The following is a 19,090-nucleotide window of genomic DNA, read 5'->3' on the forward strand; positions in this document are numbered from 1 at the left end:
CTGTCTGTCTGTCTGTCTGTCTGTCTGTCTGTCTGTCTGTTTGTCTGTCTGTCTGTCTGTCTGTCTGTTTGTTGAGACGTTTCTCAAAAACGGCGAGTTCGATCTCGGCCGAATTTGGCTCGCGCACGCTGAATTCATTCGGGTCGAAAGTCGAACGGGATTCATGTTGAATAGATGCCAGGTTCGATACATCTGTTTCTCGCAACGGCAACAACGTCTTCGAAGTGACGCGGCGTCCGAGTCCAAATGGCTTCAACCAATCACTACCTATCTCCACCGAATTTAGACTGCCCGTTCCTGACGTCGGACGGTAAGCGCCGATTAATCTCGCGTAAGCAGCCCCTCCCCTTTTCTATTTTCGGTACCCAAGTACCGAAAATAGAAAAGAGAAGAGACTACTGTTTGTTCGCAATAAGCATGAACTGGGAAGTGAGTAATGAAGTAAAGGTCACACCAGGTGTGCTCATTGGAGCACTAAGAGCTGCCTCGGTTGGACCATGTTATATCAATTATCTTAAATGGTTCCAGTTACTGATCTGTTGGTCTTACAAGATAATTGGATAATAGCCATTGCTTCACCCGTTTGTGTTTGATATGCACAAGTACTATCCTTCCGTTTCGTTTATAGAAAGGGCTTAGATAATTGGTTAAACATAAATGCCAGACTTAGCGGTTTCTAATGATACCGAGATCATCGCGAAAGTCCACTAAACAGCAGAGATATTGATGAATTTCAAAGTTCACGCTTATCGTGTCGTTTCTTGCCGAATTTATTTAATTAGGACATCCGGGACCTCGTAACTAAAATTGCAGATGACGTGTCCACAGACCTATCTTTACACACAGTATCTTACGAGTTTAGACTGCCCGTTTCTGACGTAGGACAGTCGGCGCCGATCGTGTCGTTTTATGCCGACGACGTCGAAAAGGGCAAGATCAGATGAGCCGTGACTTCGTCTAGATCTAGACAGGAACCGATTACTAACTAACTGCACGTGACTGCATTTGTCTTCCTGACGACAATCAACGGGACATCGGACGGTATCCACTCTCTGCAGCGGAGAGAAGTGACGATGTCTCTAGAAGATGGTTCACACTGCCGATAATTACGTTATCTTAATAGCAAACAGTGTCTGCAAATCAATAATTTGTGTGATTAAACTATTACCCGGGCGAAGCCGGGCATTGAAGCTCGCATAACAATAATAATAGCCACTACAGGTGCAAACGCAGCCAGAGACTAACTAAATCCTTACACATTCCAGCTACTGCGAACTATCAAGTTAATCTAGTTGTCTTCCTCTGGTACCATGAGAGTGACATAATCTTTATACAATAGAACGTCTTGCCCACGCTCTATTGATGCATGTAACATCTCCTCAATCTCGTCTTTAGTAAAGGGTTCACCTAAAAGGCAACAAAATTGTAAGTAAAAACAACATACATAGTCAGAGCTGCCATTAATTGGCATTCGTTCGTCTCAAGGAATGATGCTATTGCATGCCCCACATCATTTTACATCCACGTTCAACTTTAGTTAAAGCTAACAGTCGATCTAAACAAGATTAAAGTGAGTAACACACATTAAACGAGCAACTAGATAAAATAACGCCATACTAAGTACGTACTAATAAATCATTAGGATTTATTAACGTACTTAACATTGTGTTATTTGCTCATTTAAAATACTAATTATCTTCAATTTCATTAATTAAAGCTATGTAGTTGAACATACTTCAGAAACTCCTTTGATTACAATACAAGCTATGGTTAAACACTTCCAGGCAGTGCCCCAACTGCCATGAACAACAGCGCATTAAAAGAGCACATTAACTGAGAGCGTGTTCACACTGACATCTGACTAAGAATATGTGTTGTGCTCAACCAGATCAGTCTGCTTTGTAAAGTCTATTACAAGTACCAGAAGCAAACCCTGCTTCACAAGTACTTAGACCATCACAGCTGTCTAGAAAGAAGACATGACTTTATGAAGGATCCGAGTAGATCCCAGAAGTAGTTTTCTGTAAGTGTTGCAGGTTGTGATGACCTGGAATAATGTCCAGCCACTGTGCAATACCTGCGTGCACTGTGCCCAAAGCTCCCAAGACCACCAAAACCACCAGTGTTCGACAATGCCACAAGCGCTTTATCTCCACTCACAAGTCGCTGTACTTCGCCAACTTCTCAGCATGTTTCTTGCCAACGTTGCCACCAGCAGAACAGCTGATATCGATAAGAAGACATATGTTTGTCTTCCTATTTCTGAGACAGATGTCTGAACGATTGGCTTTGATCTTCCTGGCAGTGGGGATGGTGGTATCCCACATCATAGTAATGTCATCCGTCTCCACAAGCCTATCAGGATGATGCCGGTACCATCTGCTCTCCACTGGAACTCCAAAATGACGACAAACATCCCAGTGAATGATGGAGGCCACCTGATTGTGTCGATCAGCGTAGTCCATCGGTGCCAAAGCACTACAGCCTGCCACAATGTGGTCGACTGTTTCCAGGCCTACACTGCACATGCGGCAAGTAGGACTGACATCACGCTGTAGAATCTTGCACTCATAGTATCGAATCTGGAGAGCTTGGTCTTGAGCAGCAACAACCAGTCCCTCAGTTGCAGCAGGAAGATTCGCTGCCTTTAGCCATCCATAGGTCTCTTTCATGTCCACAGACGGTTGCTCAGTGAGACGGCGATACTGCCTGTGCATAGGCTTCCTGTCACAAGCAACTGCGTCCTTAGCACGTGCTCAACTGGTCTTACTGTTTACTGAAGGCGATCTATTTCAAGAATCACTGGCTAGTCCTAAAATGCCGAACAAATGACTGGACTCACACAACGCAATTTCCCGGATGTATATAGTACATCCTTCTCCCCCCCGACTATGTCACTGATACTAACAATTAAGAGATATATCGTACAACTCAATTATCTAATCTACTAAAAATTCAGTCTGTCAGGTGCCTTTCTCCTTCTGCTGGAACGGCGGATTGGAGTCACTCTTTTGCTGGCACCTAGGTTTGATGCTGTAGTTGGTTCCACGTGTGTCTCTAAGTTTTCTGGTCCTGTGCTGATCTCCGGCGATGATACCATCGCGTCCTGTTCCATTTGTTTGTCAACTCCATCTTGCTGTTCTGGTAGGTCTGGTGCAACAACCCACTCTTCGGGTCTTCCCGGCGATACCGGTACCATTGCTCTTGAACATGGTTTATCCCTTGGATGTATTGGTTCCGCCAGTAGGTCTTCTGCTTCACCTCCTTCATGTCTTTCCGATTGTAAGGTTTTCCGAATCTGATCTAAATGTCGTTTGACTACCCTCCCATCATCCAGTTTGATAGTGTATGATAGGGGGCCTGTTTTGGACTGAACCACACCAGCTACCCAAGGACGACCTCTGTTGTAATTGCGCACGTAGACTCTCACCCCGTTGTACAGGTATATCATACCATTCCGGTTACCCTTGTAGAATTGTTCCTGTTGCCATTGCTTTTTGTGTACTGTTTGCTCCAAGTTGGAGTGTAACAAATCTAACCTTGACCGTAATTTGCGACCCATTAATAATTCTGCAGGTGATATTCCTGTCGTGGAATGCGGTGTAATCCGGTAGCTGAACAACACTTGTGTCAAGCGATATGACAAGGTTCCCTGTTTTGCTAGGGACAGTCCTTTCTTCAATACCTGTACTGCTCTTTCCGCCAGCCCATTACTTGACGGATGATATGGTGCTATTTTAATGTGGTCTATTCCATTCAATTTTACAAAATCAATAAACTCTTGACTGGTGAATACTGATCCATTGTCTGATACCAGTTTTTCAGGAATTTCATGAGTTGAGAAATTTTTTTCTTAACTTTTCTACCGTAGTTTTCGTCATCGCTGATTCTACAGGTTCTACTTCAATCCACTTCGAGTGTGCGTCAATGAGTACAAGAAACATTTTCCCTAGCAAGGGTCCAGCGTAGTCCAAGTGCACCCTCATCCACGGCTGATGAGGCCAAAACCAGGGATGCAATGGAGCTTCTGGTGGTGCATTCCTTGTTTGTTGACAACTAGAACAACCTTGGACCTTGCGTTCGATGTCCCCATCCAGTCCTGGCCACAAGACTATCGTTCTGGATAAGCCTTTCATCCGCGCCACACCAGGATGACCAGCAGGTAACTCTTCCTAAACTCGTTGTTGCCCTTATGGTGGTACAATTACCCTGTACCCCCATAATAGGCATCCCTCTTCTATAGATAATTCACTTGCTCTTCGCCAGTAAGGAGTTAACGCTTCGATTAGTGGTTTATTAGGCCAACCATGGTGAACATAATATTGTACCATACAGAGTATAGGGTCTTGTTCTGTCCATCTTCTAACATCTCTTGCCAATACAGGTGACGATTCCAGTTGCTGTAAAAATTGAATTGTCTCTGGTTGTTCTTCCTCTGTTGTCGACGGTAGCCCTAAGGGTAATCGACTGCAGGCATCTGCATTACCGATGTCCCGGCATGGTTTGTATCGCAACTTATAACTGTAACCTGATAGGATCATGGCCCATCGATGAATTCTCGCTGATGCCATTGGCGGGAGAGGCGTATTTTCCCCAAACAATCCTACCAGTGGTTTATGGTCTGACACTAGCACAAACTCTCTACCAAATAGATATTGGTGAAACCTTTGTAGACCAAAAATTACTGCCAGTGCTTCTCTTCCCACCTGTGCATAATTCTTCTCTGCTTTTGTCAATGTTCTCGATGCAAATGCTACTGGATGGTCTTTGCCGTCCTTCCCACTCTGAGCCAATACAGCACCTAAACCATACGACAAAGCATCACAAGTTACGACGGACTCTTGTTGTGGATCGAATGAGCTAACACTTTGGCTGACACTAACAGTTGTTTTGATTTGCGATAAGCTCGTTCTTGTTCACATGACTAGTTCCACTTTACTCCTTTACGTAACAATCTATGTAGTGGAGCTAGAACTGTCGATAAATTCTGTAAGAATTTGCCATAATAAGATAGCAATCCTAGGTACGCTTTTAATTCTGTAACGTTTTGTGGTCTGGGTGCTTCCGTAATTGCCTGGATTCGTCCCTTGTCCAGATGTAAACCTGTCCTGTCAATGACATGTCCCAAATACACTACTTCAGATTGCATGAACCGGCATTTGTCTTTATTCAGTCTTAGTCCAGCCTCTTCCAATTTTGTCAATACTTTATCTAAGTTAGACAAATGCTCTTGCTTGTTTCTTCCTGTTATTAGTATGTCATCTAAGTAGACCACTACTCCTGGAATTGCTTGCAACAGAGTTTCCATCGTCCTTTGAAAGATGCCGGGAGCAAATGAAACACCAAACGGTAGTCTATTATACTGAAATAATCCTTGGTCGGTATTGATGACTACATACTTCCGTGATTCCTCATCAAGTACAAGCTGTTGATATGCTCTATCCAGATCCAGAGTTGTAAACTTCTGTCCTCCTGATATTCAAGCAAACAAGTCTTCAATGCGTGGAATGGGATAAGTATCGCATCTTGACACTTGATTCACTGTCAACCGAGTCTCCACAGATTCTGACCTTTCCATTGTTTTTCAAAACTGGAACTATGGGAGCCGCCCACTCCGAATAGTGAATTGGCTCAATAATTCCGGCTTTTGTGAGATCGAACAATTCTTCCTCTATCTTCTCTCTCAAAGCATACGGTACCTGTCTTGGTCGGTAAAACTTGGGACTCATCGTTTCTGTCACTGGCAATTTCACTTTTACACCTTGCAATCTGCCTAGCCTATCACTGAACACTTCACTGTGTAATAACAATAACCCTTCCACTTTTCCTTGGTGAGGGTTTGCCTCCAAAAGATGAACTCTTCCCCAATCAATTTGTACTTGTCGAATCCAGTGTCTTCCCAATAAACTCGGGCCAGAGCCTGCCACTGCCACAAGCGGGAGAGACAATCAGCGTCCATCTGGAGTGTCTACCCATACTTCCAACTTTCCACATACAGGTACCGGCTCACCAGTATATGTCTTCAGTGTCTTCTTTGTAACCTTCAATGGTGCTTCACCTTTCTTCCAGACTGACTTCCATGTTGTTTTGCTCACAATGCTGACACTCGCTCCCGCGTCTATTTCCATCTCGAGTGGCAGTCCTTGTACAGTCAACGTTGTCTTCATAGGCTTCTCCTTTCCTTTGTGCAACGCGTGAATATTGCCATTAAGCCACTCAACCTCCTCATTCTCATTTGTATCTGACTGCGCCTCCTCATAGCCAATTTTGTATGTACTTCTACCACTGTCCCCTTTCTGAGCCATTTTTCTCACTGTGCGACAAACAACCTTCGCATGCCCAATTTTGCCGCAACCAAAACATTTGACATCCTTGAACCAGCACTCGAACTGTTTGTGTCCCTGTTTACCACAGCGATAACAACACCCGGATATCTTGTCAGTCGGCCTGTTACCTGCTTTGGGTACTCGTTGCCTCTGTAACTGGTGTACAGGCTGTTTCTGTAACTGGTGTACAGGCTGTTTCTGTAACTGCCTGTACACCAGTTATTTGTAACTGGTGTACAAACTCCGCTATTTGTCCAAATACTGCCGCCATCCTTGTCGCCAGATGTCACAAGTAACTGCGTCCTTAGCACACGCTCAACTGGTCTTACTGTTCACTCAAGGCGATCTATTTCAAGAATGACTGGCTAGTCCTAAAATGCCGAACAAATGACTGGACTCACACAACGCAATTTCCCAGATGTATATACTACACTTCCCACTCCAGAACCGAACACGAAAAGAACTGCAACAACACGTACGGTAATGTCTCGTATCTGTTTCAGGTGCTTGCTCGAAGCCACCTTCAACCGAGATGGATGCATTACTGTGTAAGTTCTGCGACTTGTCGTCAGAAGCAAGACTCCTCTGCAGCTGTGCAGTACAGCGACAAGCCATGCGCTTGATCGAGTGTGAAGATTTTCCAGAGTCACACTCCCGTATTATCTGCATGAAAGGATCAGAACTGTCAGCAAGGTAACAGTTCACCCTCAAAATACAAGATTGATATGTCGACTCAACCTGCTGTAACCCCCTACCCCATCACTGCAAGGAGCATACAGTCGGTCAACGTCTGCAGCAGAATGGTGGACACCGTGCATAGACAGGAGCTTTTTGGTCCGTCGATCGAGCTGCTGCAGGTCCGTGCACTCCAATGAATGACGCCAAAACCATAAGTGAGAACCGGTAGTGCAAACCCATTGATGGCTAGAATCTTGTTCAGACCATACACCTCCTTCCGGAGAACCACCTTCACTCTGCGAAAGTACTCATGACGGAGTCTCTCCCGCATCATGCTGTGCTGAATATCGTTACTCTCATCTACACCCAAGTACTTGCAGACTTGACCCGGTTCCAGACAGTTGATGGTGTCCATTTTTCCTACCGTCACTCCAGAGTTGTGTCCAGATAGCCTGCCGTTGACAAAGTGTGCAACAGCACACTTGTCCAGACCAAACTTCATCCGAATGTCATCAGAGAAGGTACAAACCGTGTGCAACAAACCATCCAACTGATCAGAGTTTCTGCCATACAGCTTCAGATCATCCATGTAAAGTAGATGACTGATGAGCTGACGTTTGGCAGTCTCACCATGTCCAGTGGTCATCCGGTAGCCGTAACCGGTTCTGTTCATAAGTATGACTAGGCTAACTATGATTAGGTCAACATTAGCACAAGTGTTATGAGGAATTCAGTCAGTGTTAAAAAGACTCTTTTTATGCGTTAAAAGGTCTTTTTAACAAAGTACAGTAACTGTTAAAAAGACTCGCCGACTGAATTCCTCACAGCATGCTATGAAGAATTCAGTTGGTGTTAAAAAGAGTCTTTTTAACAGCTACTCTGTTAAAGAGTGTTTTAACAAGATACTTGATTAGGTGTAAACTTTTTTAAAGACAAACCACATGCTCAGACTGTTTTCTTCAATGTACACTGTTAAATTCGGTCAAATAGCTCGTGTTAAAAGTTAGACAAAATGGTGGCTTCATTGTTGTACAGTATTTGAACTACCTTAATCGTTGATGACTATAATAATTTATTCCGAGTTATAGAATGCGTCTAGAATGCCATAAATAAGGTCTTTCTAAGGTATTCAAAACAGTTTGTCTATGTGTATACTCGAAGACCATGCAATGGTCAAAAGACTAATGGCTTAGTGTGTATAGAGAAAAAAGTGCAAAAATGCTGATGAAAGTTTTCTGCCAGTTTACCGCCAGTCTGTCACACTAGCAGAAAGAGTGGGAAGTACTGTATATGTATGATAGTCCAAGTATGCCAAGAACAGACACACCATAGATACTCTGTTGCAGAGTCCATTTTGACTACTTAAGAAAATGTAGTCGTTTCATTTCTTGACCACATCATTTCAAACTTTGATGATTGCTTGTTTGTCAAAACATATCAAGACCACTTCTAGTATGGTAAGACATATCAGTTATCAAACAACAATGTCTAACCGCCAAAAGAAAATCTGCCCTATGCTTTGTCTGTCAATTTCTTAGCAAATCGCCAAAAACAAATTCCCGCCAATATTTCATCTTATACTGTAGTTGTTCCATTCTTCAGTCGCAAGAAAGTATGGAACTTTCAGCAGTTGTGACAAGCGATGAGAGAACATTGTCAGGTGATTTTGATTTTGCCCTAAGCTCGTGACAGTATCATCAGACTGCCACTCTTGAGCATCATGTCTTTTAGCTTGTGAAACAGCCAACACGCTCTCAGCAGCAGATATTGAAGTTGCGCAGAGCCTAATTAGGTGAACGTCTAGGTACTGAAAAATCTTATAAGTCAGGTTCATTATGTATTTTTGTTTACATTCTTTTATTCTTGAAATTTTAGAAACCACATAGCACCAGAAGCACAGATACCTGTATGGCCACCATTTTTTGACTCTTAAAACGTCCTCCGTAAAATAAGAATTATTAGTACATGTACCCTCCAAGAGGGTTCATTATAAGAACTTTACCTGCACACTTGCATGCACACACCCACGCCCGAAAGTGCATACACACATGCACACACACACACACACACACACACACACACACACACACATGAAGACACACCCACACTCATGCCTGCAGTGCTCACACATGTGCACACACCACAAACCACAAACATCAGGAGCTGCCAATTTGTTGGTCACACTCCGGCCTTACAGCTGGACTCCTCTGCACTACTCAGGAGAAACTTTGGGCGTGCGCTAGCAATCTCCTGTAGCCAGGCCAGGTACTCACAGGAGCACAGGCTTGTGAAGCCAACTGTAGTGTGAGCACCCAAAGTCTCACCAGGACCTCAGTGGCTGACGTTATGTCACAGCCGATGGCTGCTTACGGCTCCATGCAGTCAAAGACCAGGTACTCATTTATACTCCTGAGTTGAGAAAACCAATTGTGTGTAACTTTCTTGCGCGCGCACACACACACACACACACACACACACACACACACACACACACACACACACACAAATGGACAAATGTCAAGCCTTCCACGTCATTCATGAATGACGTCAACCTTGAGGTCAGTTGCAGAGATAGCTCCCCTGCCTCTAAAGACAGGGCCTCCATGCGCTACGTGGAGGCTTAGGACCAGCGCTACAATCCACCTGGAGCTTGGCCAGATTCATCCAGGAGCACTGACTGTGGCGCAGCTTTGGGACTGTACACCAAGGCCCACAAGTACCCGTCTGCTGCATGATGTTACTGCCAAGCCAGCGGTCATGTCCACCCCAGTCAATGACCAAGTACTCATTTATACTCCTGAGTCGAGAGAAGCAATTGTGTGTAAGTTTCTTGCTTAAGGAAATTATGCCATAGCTCGCCATCACTGTGACTTAAACCTGCAACCCTGCAAGGTCCCGGATGTTTTCATTCTCCAAATGCACTCTCTAACCAATTGAGCTACAGCACCACACACACACACACACACACACACACACACACACACACACACACACACACACACACACACACACACACACACGCATGCTTGCATGCACACATACACCACAGACACCAGCAAACACTGACAAACAAGATATTTCAAAATTATAGTATCATTACAATTACATACTGATATGTGACACCTATATATTTTAGTGTACCTTCATCTGTCATATACTGTGTAATCTCATCACGTGTCAAGTATCCTTTTTGTTCGGTGTCTAAAACCTATACATTATAATGATATACATACAGATATATAACATACGCATTGCAAACAAGGTGATAAAGCTCTAACTGTAAATGCGTTTAGCAGTTGCTTTTCACTGGCAGGCTGATATCTAGATGTAAAACACAAAAATGTCACAGTCAGGGCTAAAAATAGTTGTCCTTTGAGGAATCAGATTTGAGAAATGACAAGATATCATTTGATTATCGAAAAGCCAATATACCAGACAAAAAGGCCTGTATTGAAGAAAAGCTTCTATTTTTAATGTAGGTGCACAACTTATACTAAGGCTATTCACAAGTGTGTGGTGATAGAATGCATAATTCGCTGCATGTGTTAACATAGTTCACATGTATACCAACTAGGCTCTGCATGTGTGATGAATAAAATGTGCTATCAAATGATATAGACATGCCACCAAAAACATTATAGGCTTGCTTGCCAAGCTTCTACAACAGCGGCAAAATTCTGGTAATAAGCATGCTACAAAAAGCACATGTCTGTATGATTTCATAAGGACAGGTACCTCTAGAATTACAGGTGTGTGAGCCCAGACGACTGTCCACTGTCACAACAAGTAAAGTAGTAGTTTGGATACAGATTATAGTGTTAGTCAGCCTTATTTTCAAAAGAGGATGCATGCAAACATTTCAAATTACAAATTTTGGGAATCTTGGATTGCAAGAAGTAATCAATTGGGTTACAAGAAATTTGTAGATCAAGTTGAAGGTAATATTGAATGCAAAATAATGAACTTCGTGATATATGCTTAGTGTAGGAGAAAATAGTCTGACTTCAGCAGAGTACAATAACTCTACCAAGTCAGAACCACAGCTCCTGTGCTTTCCCAAAAAAGACTTCCTGGTTCCAGATGTAACAGAGAACCTCAATACTATATATCCATACATTATGCCCATGTTGGAAAGAAGAAAGCCTTCTTCATGCTCGATCCAAACGGTGAATTTAAAATATTACACAAAAGCCTTATCATGGCTTCCAAACATAGACGACAAATCCTAGATGCACTTTCAATCTGTTTCATACTATGAATGCGGACTGAAATCAGCCACCCACTTGCAAAACATGTTTTGAAAGACATGAATATCAAATGGCCCCTAAGGAAAGTATTGATTGTATTATCTATCACGCCCAAGATTTCACCAGGTCACCACCCACCATGTCATAACAAGCTGCATTCTGAAAAACAGACATTGCATGCACAGTTTCATGAATGTAAATACCCTACTACTCCTGATGTTTTTCGAGTAATAATCTTTTAGAAAATTTAGCCTTCAAAAAATAATAGGATAACAAAAAAATTTTTTGCTCTCGAATCTTGTTAGTTGTCTTGGCTTTTGGTTTTTGCGCATGCGCATGAAACATTGTCAAAAATGGCCACTACGCGGAAGTGTGCAGCTCAGGATGCCAACTCAGCGAAAAAGCGAGCGACTTCTTCTCAACTACGGCTTGCATGATTTGCTGTTGGTTTTCGTCGTCTTCTCTGTTTTGAATCGGACTCTGACATCCGAGTTCATCTTCGTCACGGTTCAGTTCAAATCGAAATGTCATTACCACTTCCTGTGCAATATACCGCTTATGTGGAAGAGTCAACTATTAGAAAACTTATTTCGCAGTAATTAAATCAAATAATTAAATCAAAAAATTACTAATAGCACACATCAAGACCTCGAAAAATCTAAATTATTTTTGGAGTCTCGAAAGAATTAGTCTCGAAGGACATTAGGAGCTGTAGAGTACAGTCTTGGAGAAGAAACAATATGGAAAAATATGCTCGAAAATGCAAGACTAAATAATTACTTTCGAAACCAAATTTTTTATGGTTTAATTTTCTTTGTTGATCAAATTATGACAATCAGTGCGACTGATTTTTAAGCACTAACAGTATTCAAATAGCTCCAGAACATACCTTTTTTCCGTAAGCACCCGAACCATCATTGGTTGAAACTTTTCATATCTAATAAATCCAGTTGGTTCATCTTCTTCTACCTAATAAAACAATCCTTAATATCAATTAACTTCCATGTACAGTACCATGCACATTCAGTAAAAGATGCAAATATCTTGTTGTTGTCAGCTATTTATATTATCATGCATTTTTTGACTGCATGCACAATTTAAGCAGAAAGATCTCTAACTGTCTGTCACCTGTAGATAAATTCCTTGTCAGTACTATAAAAAGCACAAAAGAAGCAATGCTAAACACCTTTGTGCACCACTGTGATATACTCTTACTATTTCATTCTCATGTATTTACAACAGAACTAATACAGACACAACATGGTCCAAAATAATTATCCTTTCTATTCCAACAATCTAGCATTAAATTCCACAACTTTTGCCAATGCTCACTGTTAACAATGCTGTTTAGTAACAACATGTCACCAACCATCTGTGCTTTGGAGACGAAACTGGCAGACAATATTCTTAAACTTAATTTGGTTAAACTGAGTGGACAGAAAACTGTAATAAAAGTTTGACTTGTTAGCCATTATTGGGAGTTCAGCTACACATCCAGAAGCAAATCAGCATTATACCCCGGTGTAATTGCGACTGCTTGCCAGGACATGCCTGTTACATACTGTCCAGTATTCACCTCAGGGTTCAAACTTGGTGGTCGTTAATTCATCCTGAACGAGTAAACAAGAAAGTGGGACGAGTAAACAGAGAAAGAACAAGTAAACAAGAAGGTGGGACGAGTAAAGAGAGGAAGAACTTGTCCACGTGGACGAGTAGAGTCTACTAGATGATGAAACAGGAATTTACCAGTAAGTTATGTAGATCCTAGACGTTTGTTATGCACTCTCTGTTCGCGTTCATGGTGCAGCACTTTATAAATTGTAATCCTCTCATGTTCTTGGTCACTTGCGGGTGATCATGTAGAACAGCAAGATCCGGGACTTAGAATCCATGGGTGTGGTAGGTGTACAAGTAATTATGGAAGACTACACTGCATATCAAATTTGTCTTGACAATGTGATATCCTAATTAGACGAGATCAGAACGGTCTCATCAGAATAATGCACTCTACAGCCCTGCTGTCACTTGGTATTGACGCTATAGACTTCTACACTTACAAACACTAATGTCTACTAACTTTCATCAATTCATCTACACGCCTTCAAACTTGCAGTTACTTTCATGATAGCTATATCACGCTCTATCTTTGGAATCTTCTGCTAACTTCAGTAGCCAATTAGTCACTTTTCCAAAGCTGCAATTTGCCTGCTACACTTGTGTCAGCATGTTTGTCTTCAAAACTATAAGTACCTATGCCTTTTAAGGTAGCTTTGCATTCTGTCAAATAGGTGATAATTAAGCAATTATCAAGAATGAAAGCTTTCCCGCCAGATGCTAGGCACTTACCTTGGAACACTGTAGATCGATTGCAATGTCAAGTTGCTTTGCTTTTGGACAACTAGCACAAAGTCTATTCCCTAGTGATGCTCCGATTGACTGCAAGTCAGTTTGCATAACAGGATATAGAGACTGTCTCTTTCATGCCGCAAGTTTGCTACAGGCAATGAGTCAGCCTGCCAAAAGACCTTGAGAGACAAAGCAGCAAAAGAGCTTGCAGCTAACATTGAATTCTATGCTACCCACCCATTGTGCTAGAAGGGCTGAGGAGTGCTCCCTTCAGCACAATTTCTTGTCTGCTCGGACCCTTCTCAACTTACTCCTTGACATTTCATCTACAAACACCTTTGGTGAACCTTTGAGAAAAGGGTGTTCCACTTTAGTAGCATTGACACAAGCTCTAGTAAAGGTTGCAGAAAGGTGCAAGAAACATGGGACTGACACCAGTTTGCCAGAAATATGCACATTGGCATCTTTTGTAGGAGTGGCTAATAGCATGATCTACCCAAACAACAACACAATCAAAAACCCTAACCCAACCCTAACCCTAGGATTCAATTAACTTTATTCCGGAATGTACAATAGTCACGTCTTTCACTCCTACTGATCTCTAATAAAAATGATGCAGAGATATACAACACTACTAGACCATTAAGAATAACAGTAGCACACTTTGTTAACAACAGAAACTATTGGATCTTTAACAAGGAACAACTATGTTGCCCAAACAGTGTTGAGTAGTCCCAGGCTGCTAGCAAATGCATGTTTGGCTGCCTGTACAATTGTCTGAAGTGCCTGGGCTACCAATTTGACAAACACTGCACGTACAGCGTAAAGATACACACGTGTAAACTCTGTAACAATTTAACTATGAGAGAGCTTCTACTTCTATTTTTACAATTGGCTAAGCCCTATAGTTGGGTTTACTACCTACAGCACTAGCCACTGACAACTAACACTTTGTGGAAATTCGCCATCTGAAAAAAATTAGTCACCATAACGACTAATTTAGTCACTAGTTAGAGGCCTGGTGCAACCACATTTTCTTATTTAAAAGACATACATAGCGACTTAGAACACTAGCTGAAATGGACAACATTGTTGGGGCAAGCCTCAGTGAGAACAGACACAAAACACAGTGATTTGTCAAAGGAAGTGGCTAGGGGTCCGGCATCCGAACACGTTAAGTGCATATTTCTGGAGTCCGTCAGTCACCGGTACTTACTCTACTGTGGTATCCCCAACCTGTCTCGTGAACTGTTTGTAGCACCGGCTGTTGACTGCTCCTTCCATGAATCGTAGACAGGAAAGAAGCGGATGCTACTGCCCCTACAAATTAGAGTGGTGAACACAGTATACTGCAGGTTGGGTGCTCCCGCCCCACCAGTCGCTTTGCTCCCCCTCGCCCTAGAGCCTCCATGTAAACCAATTGGCACAGTATCTATAGAAGTACACAACCGGGTTGGGGGATACTGGAGTAATGCCAATAGTTTTGGCATGCGCCATTGATACGTGACTGCCAGACCCCTAGCCACTTCGATTGTGGTTCAAGAGGTTTTGTGTAGAAAAAACTCGAGCTTACATGTAGTTGGACAAACCCATTCATACAACTCCACAATGCAGAATGCAAACCACTTTGTGGTAGACATATTGACGTGATTGCTTTAGCAAAGAAATTTAGCTGTAAATTTGGTCGCTTCAAATCAAGCTATGAGTATTTCATTCACAGCCGGGCTTGGACACGTGTTCAAACATTGTGGAGAACATGCATGTCTAGGTATAGCGTAAACACAAATTTCTTGAAAAATGACGTCTTATCACATTTACTGGAATTTTTGGCTGCAGTCGTCAAGCCATCAGGAGTTTGAGCCTGTTTGCACATTCTTTTCTAGTAGCCCTGTGGTAATGGCCCACAGCAATCAGTTGTAAAAATGTTAAAGGTGCACGGTCACGGTCGGACATGTGCACTGCGTCCCTTTGAAAAGAGTGCACTTTTTCAAACACTCAGTAACTGCGAGGACCTCGAAGCTCTAATTTGCACTGAAGGCAAAGCTGACTAAAGTCTCTCTATCGCCTGAATTGGAAAGATCAAGACGTTGCTGTATGAGGTTGCGCTAGACCATGTCTGGCCACTAAATTCTAGGCTTTTTAGATGAAGTTCTCAGAGTTTTTGTTCTAAAACCTCAAACTGAGGTTGCTACACTGCAGTTTCAGTAAAATTCGACAAGCACCCTTGCACTTCAAGCCAGATCGGAGTTTCTTACGCCTTGCAAGTGGCCACAAAGCACACGTCACATTCCCGTATGTTGCATCTGCCGTATGCATGTCTTTCTCTCAGAGTACTCAAGCACACTCAGTTCACAGTGAACAACAAAAATATGCATTTTCTTAAAGCTTACACTGCTGTCGTGCTCGTCAATCGAACCTAAATAGCCAGCTTTGCAGTACTTTTGTCTATTGACAATTGCGCACAACCTAGAAACAGCATTTGAAGGGCTTACTGGCGATCAAAACTGATTTTCTTGCCAGGACACTTGAACATATGTTACGTACAATAACTATGACGCAAAACCTGAGATCAGCTCAAGTGCGCATGTCCGACCGTGACCCTGCACCTTTAACATCTTCCTGTCTTGATGAATCAGATAGGAACAAAGTATGTAGAAATTTGAATTACACGCATACTGATTTGTACACCTCCGCAATGCAGAACGCAAACCACTTTGTGGTATACAATGATGTCATTGCTCACACTGTACATACTTTAGCAAAGAAATTTACCTGTAAATGTGACCGCTTCAAATTAAGCTGTATATGAGTATTTCATTCACAGCCGGACGTGTACGCACGTTTGGACAACGCTGAGAACATGCATGTATAAGTATAGTGCTAAATTTCTTTGTAAAAGTGATGTGTTCTCACATTTAATTGCATTTTGGCCGCAGTCGTCAAGCCATCTCTAGGAGCTCTAGCCTGTCAGCAGACACTCTTATTAGTCCCGTGGGAATGGCACGCAGCAACCTGGAGCTATTACAATACAGCTATTACACCTGCATTGTGAAATCACAAACCATAACGTCTGTGATTGTCTCAAAATCAACGTCATTTCCGGCTGGTAGGTCGTACCTACATACACACCATCACGCACATCTCAACACAGTACAGTACACATGGCAAGAGTCTTGTCAAGGCTCGCCCCAAACTAGTAAATGCTCATTAGCATTATGTTTGGGGAGCGATGGTGTTCTGTCTTTGCATATTCGCGTAACAATGGTTGCATTACATAGCAATAATTTCTGTCAAACAAATGCTGGAATTCAAAACATACTTTCAGTTGCTCTTCTTCTAGCTTTGTCTTTCATTTTTCTTTGTTTTTACGCTTCAATCATCTCTGTTTACTTAGACAGTAGCGTAACAATGGTCGGTAGTCGCGTAACAATGGTTGCATAGCAATAATTTCTGTCAAACTACTAACGCGAGGAATCTCAGAAAACAGATTTTTCTCTTCTTCTAGCTTTTCTTTTCATTCCTTTTGTCACACCTCAGTCTTTTTCAGTTCTTAGTCACATATGGGAGCGAAATCGAGAGTTATTTCAATCTTTTGGCCAAGAAATTATAATTGAGTTGACCCCTTAAAAGGGGACCCTTGTTACAAATTTCAGCACATATGTTGCAAAGTCAAAATTGCATTCATTTGGCATCGTCATTATGTCGATCCGTCTTTCTGTTTTGCCGTAAATCCATATGACAAGTGCATATATATATATATATATATATATATATATATATATATATATATATATATATATATATTACACCTTTTGCGCAGTTGTTTGGGTGTCTGTAAGGTCAATCACCTTTTGCGAACTGTAACACACGGTCTGACAGACAGTGAATTTTCTCGTTTTTACAGAGGTTTGAGGCAATGTCTAGAACTAATCACTCGCTCATCTATTCCAGATTCCTCGTGGCTCTAGGCGACACTTGCCATTTCGCATAGAAGGTCTTGGTCTCAGAGAAGCACTAACCTCATCAGCGGCTGCTTTCATAGGAAGTAGCAATACCACTCAAAAGTTGATTCAGAGTCTCTTAACTTAAGAAACACAGGCAATTCGAACACCAAATTTGGTAAAGAGGTATTTTTTGTCATGATTTTCAAGTTCACGGCAAAAATGAAGCGTACAATATTCTTGGAAAGAAATTGTCTGCAATGCACACTTTGGATCTCAACACAGCTTCTCAACAGAATATTCAGAAACAGATACATTACAATGTTTTCAACTCCTTAATGGAAAATGGGAGTTTAAGAGACAAAGCTCGTCTGAACACAATTTCGTTGAAACATGCGGTGGCTTGGTTGCGGCATTACCCAACGCCAATATAGGCCTCACCATTCCTCCGCATGAATTCATAATTGTGATCAGGACATGGCTCGGTATTCCGATGTTTACTCTTCCACCATCTTCTGTTTTATGCTGTTGTGATGCTACAATTGATCCGTTTGGTGACAACCTAATCAGCCGCCCTAGAGGTCCGCTATGTGTTCAAGGTCACAATGCTCTTTGTGAAGTAATATTCCAAGCTTTGCTTGTAGGTCAAAAAAGAACATAACTGCTCAGGTTATGACTCAAGCAGACAAGGAGACGTATATCATCCAGATTTCATGAATGGTCAACCTGGATATTTCAATGTTACAATCCGTAACTCTTTACAGCCTTCCTATATATTGAAAGCAGCGATCCATCCTGGTGCAGCAGCAGAAGCAGCAGAATTTGAAAAAGATGCCAGGCATAAGCCAATGTTACCACAGCAGGTAGTCTATTCTATCCACTAGTTTTTGAATCTCTGGACTTCATATCATCTTTGACTCTAAAGACTTTCAAAGGAATATGTTCACAGACATCATCAATCAGTGGGATACTGTTTCCTCGAGCTTTCAAGAACATATTAGAACAGTTGTCTGTAAAACTATGGTGCTACAATGCCAAGATGTTACACGCACGTATGCAAATAGAAATTTTAGATGTTCGTAGTTGGGATTTGCCTACTTGACTTGGGAGAGATATTGGGAGGGATGTTGGGGTATCGGGGTATTGTAAAATATAATATATGTAAAGCTAATATATATATATATATATATATATATATATATATATATATATATATATATATATATATATATAAGAAGAATCATATATTATTTCTTCAAGTATAACTATACATAGATGTCTAGACTACTAAATAAAAGACAAGCCAGTTAAGTCATCACAATCTAAACATAAACGATCTAAAACTAAACGAGCGTTAAATTTCCACAGACACACAGATAACTGTTCGTGTAGCTGGCACACAGACTGGCTGGTAGTAATGTTGCGGCGGTAAGCAGCTCTCTTGGCAATAACTTTCAAAGTTTCCAAAGTTTGAGGAGACCACAATCCAAGAGTTTCCACAGCCATGGCTGTGGAAAAAATTGTGATCCAGCCTGTGAAACATCATCATTAT

The 19,090-nt window shown here is 41.9% G+C and overlaps 1 protein-coding gene across 1 annotated transcript; it reads right to left on the reverse strand.

Moving 5' to 3' along the window:
- Positions 1-1,147: 1,147 nt before the first annotated feature.
- On the reverse strand, positions 1,148-12,236 carry LOC134186078 (dynein regulatory complex protein 8-like). Its single transcript, XM_062653989.1, has 4 exons — positions 12,141-12,236; positions 10,283-10,325; positions 10,146-10,212; positions 1,148-1,407 (listed from the first exon to the last, which is right to left on the reverse strand). The coding sequence occupies exons 1-4, from the start codon at positions 12,167-12,169 to the stop codon at positions 1,289-1,291; spliced, it is 258 nt and encodes an 85-aa protein (XP_062509973.1). The 5' UTR covers positions 12,170-12,236; the 3' UTR covers positions 1,148-1,288.
- Between the last annotated feature and the right edge of the window lie 6,854 nt (positions 12,237-19,090).

The sequence above is a fragment of the Corticium candelabrum genome, chromosome 10, assembly GCF_963422355.1.
Source record: "Corticium candelabrum chromosome 10, ooCorCand1.1, whole genome shotgun sequence".
Classification (NCBI taxonomy): Eukaryota; Metazoa; Porifera; class Homoscleromorpha; order Homosclerophorida; family Plakinidae; genus Corticium; species Corticium candelabrum.

Excerpts from the sequence above, each read along its gene's own strand:
- LOC134186078 (XM_062653989.1), bottom strand. The coding sequence starts at position 12,169 with ATGATGGTTCGGGTGCTTACGGAAAAAAG. Across the intron at positions 10,326-12,140 it reads CGGGTGCTTACGGAAAAAAG|ATATCAGCCTGCCAGTGAAA; the intron begins GTATGTTCTGGA and ends TTTTACATCTAG. Across the intron at positions 10,213-10,282 it reads AACTGCTAAACGCATTTACA|GTTTTAGACACCGAACAAAA; the intron begins GTTAGAGCTTTA and ends TATAATGTATAG.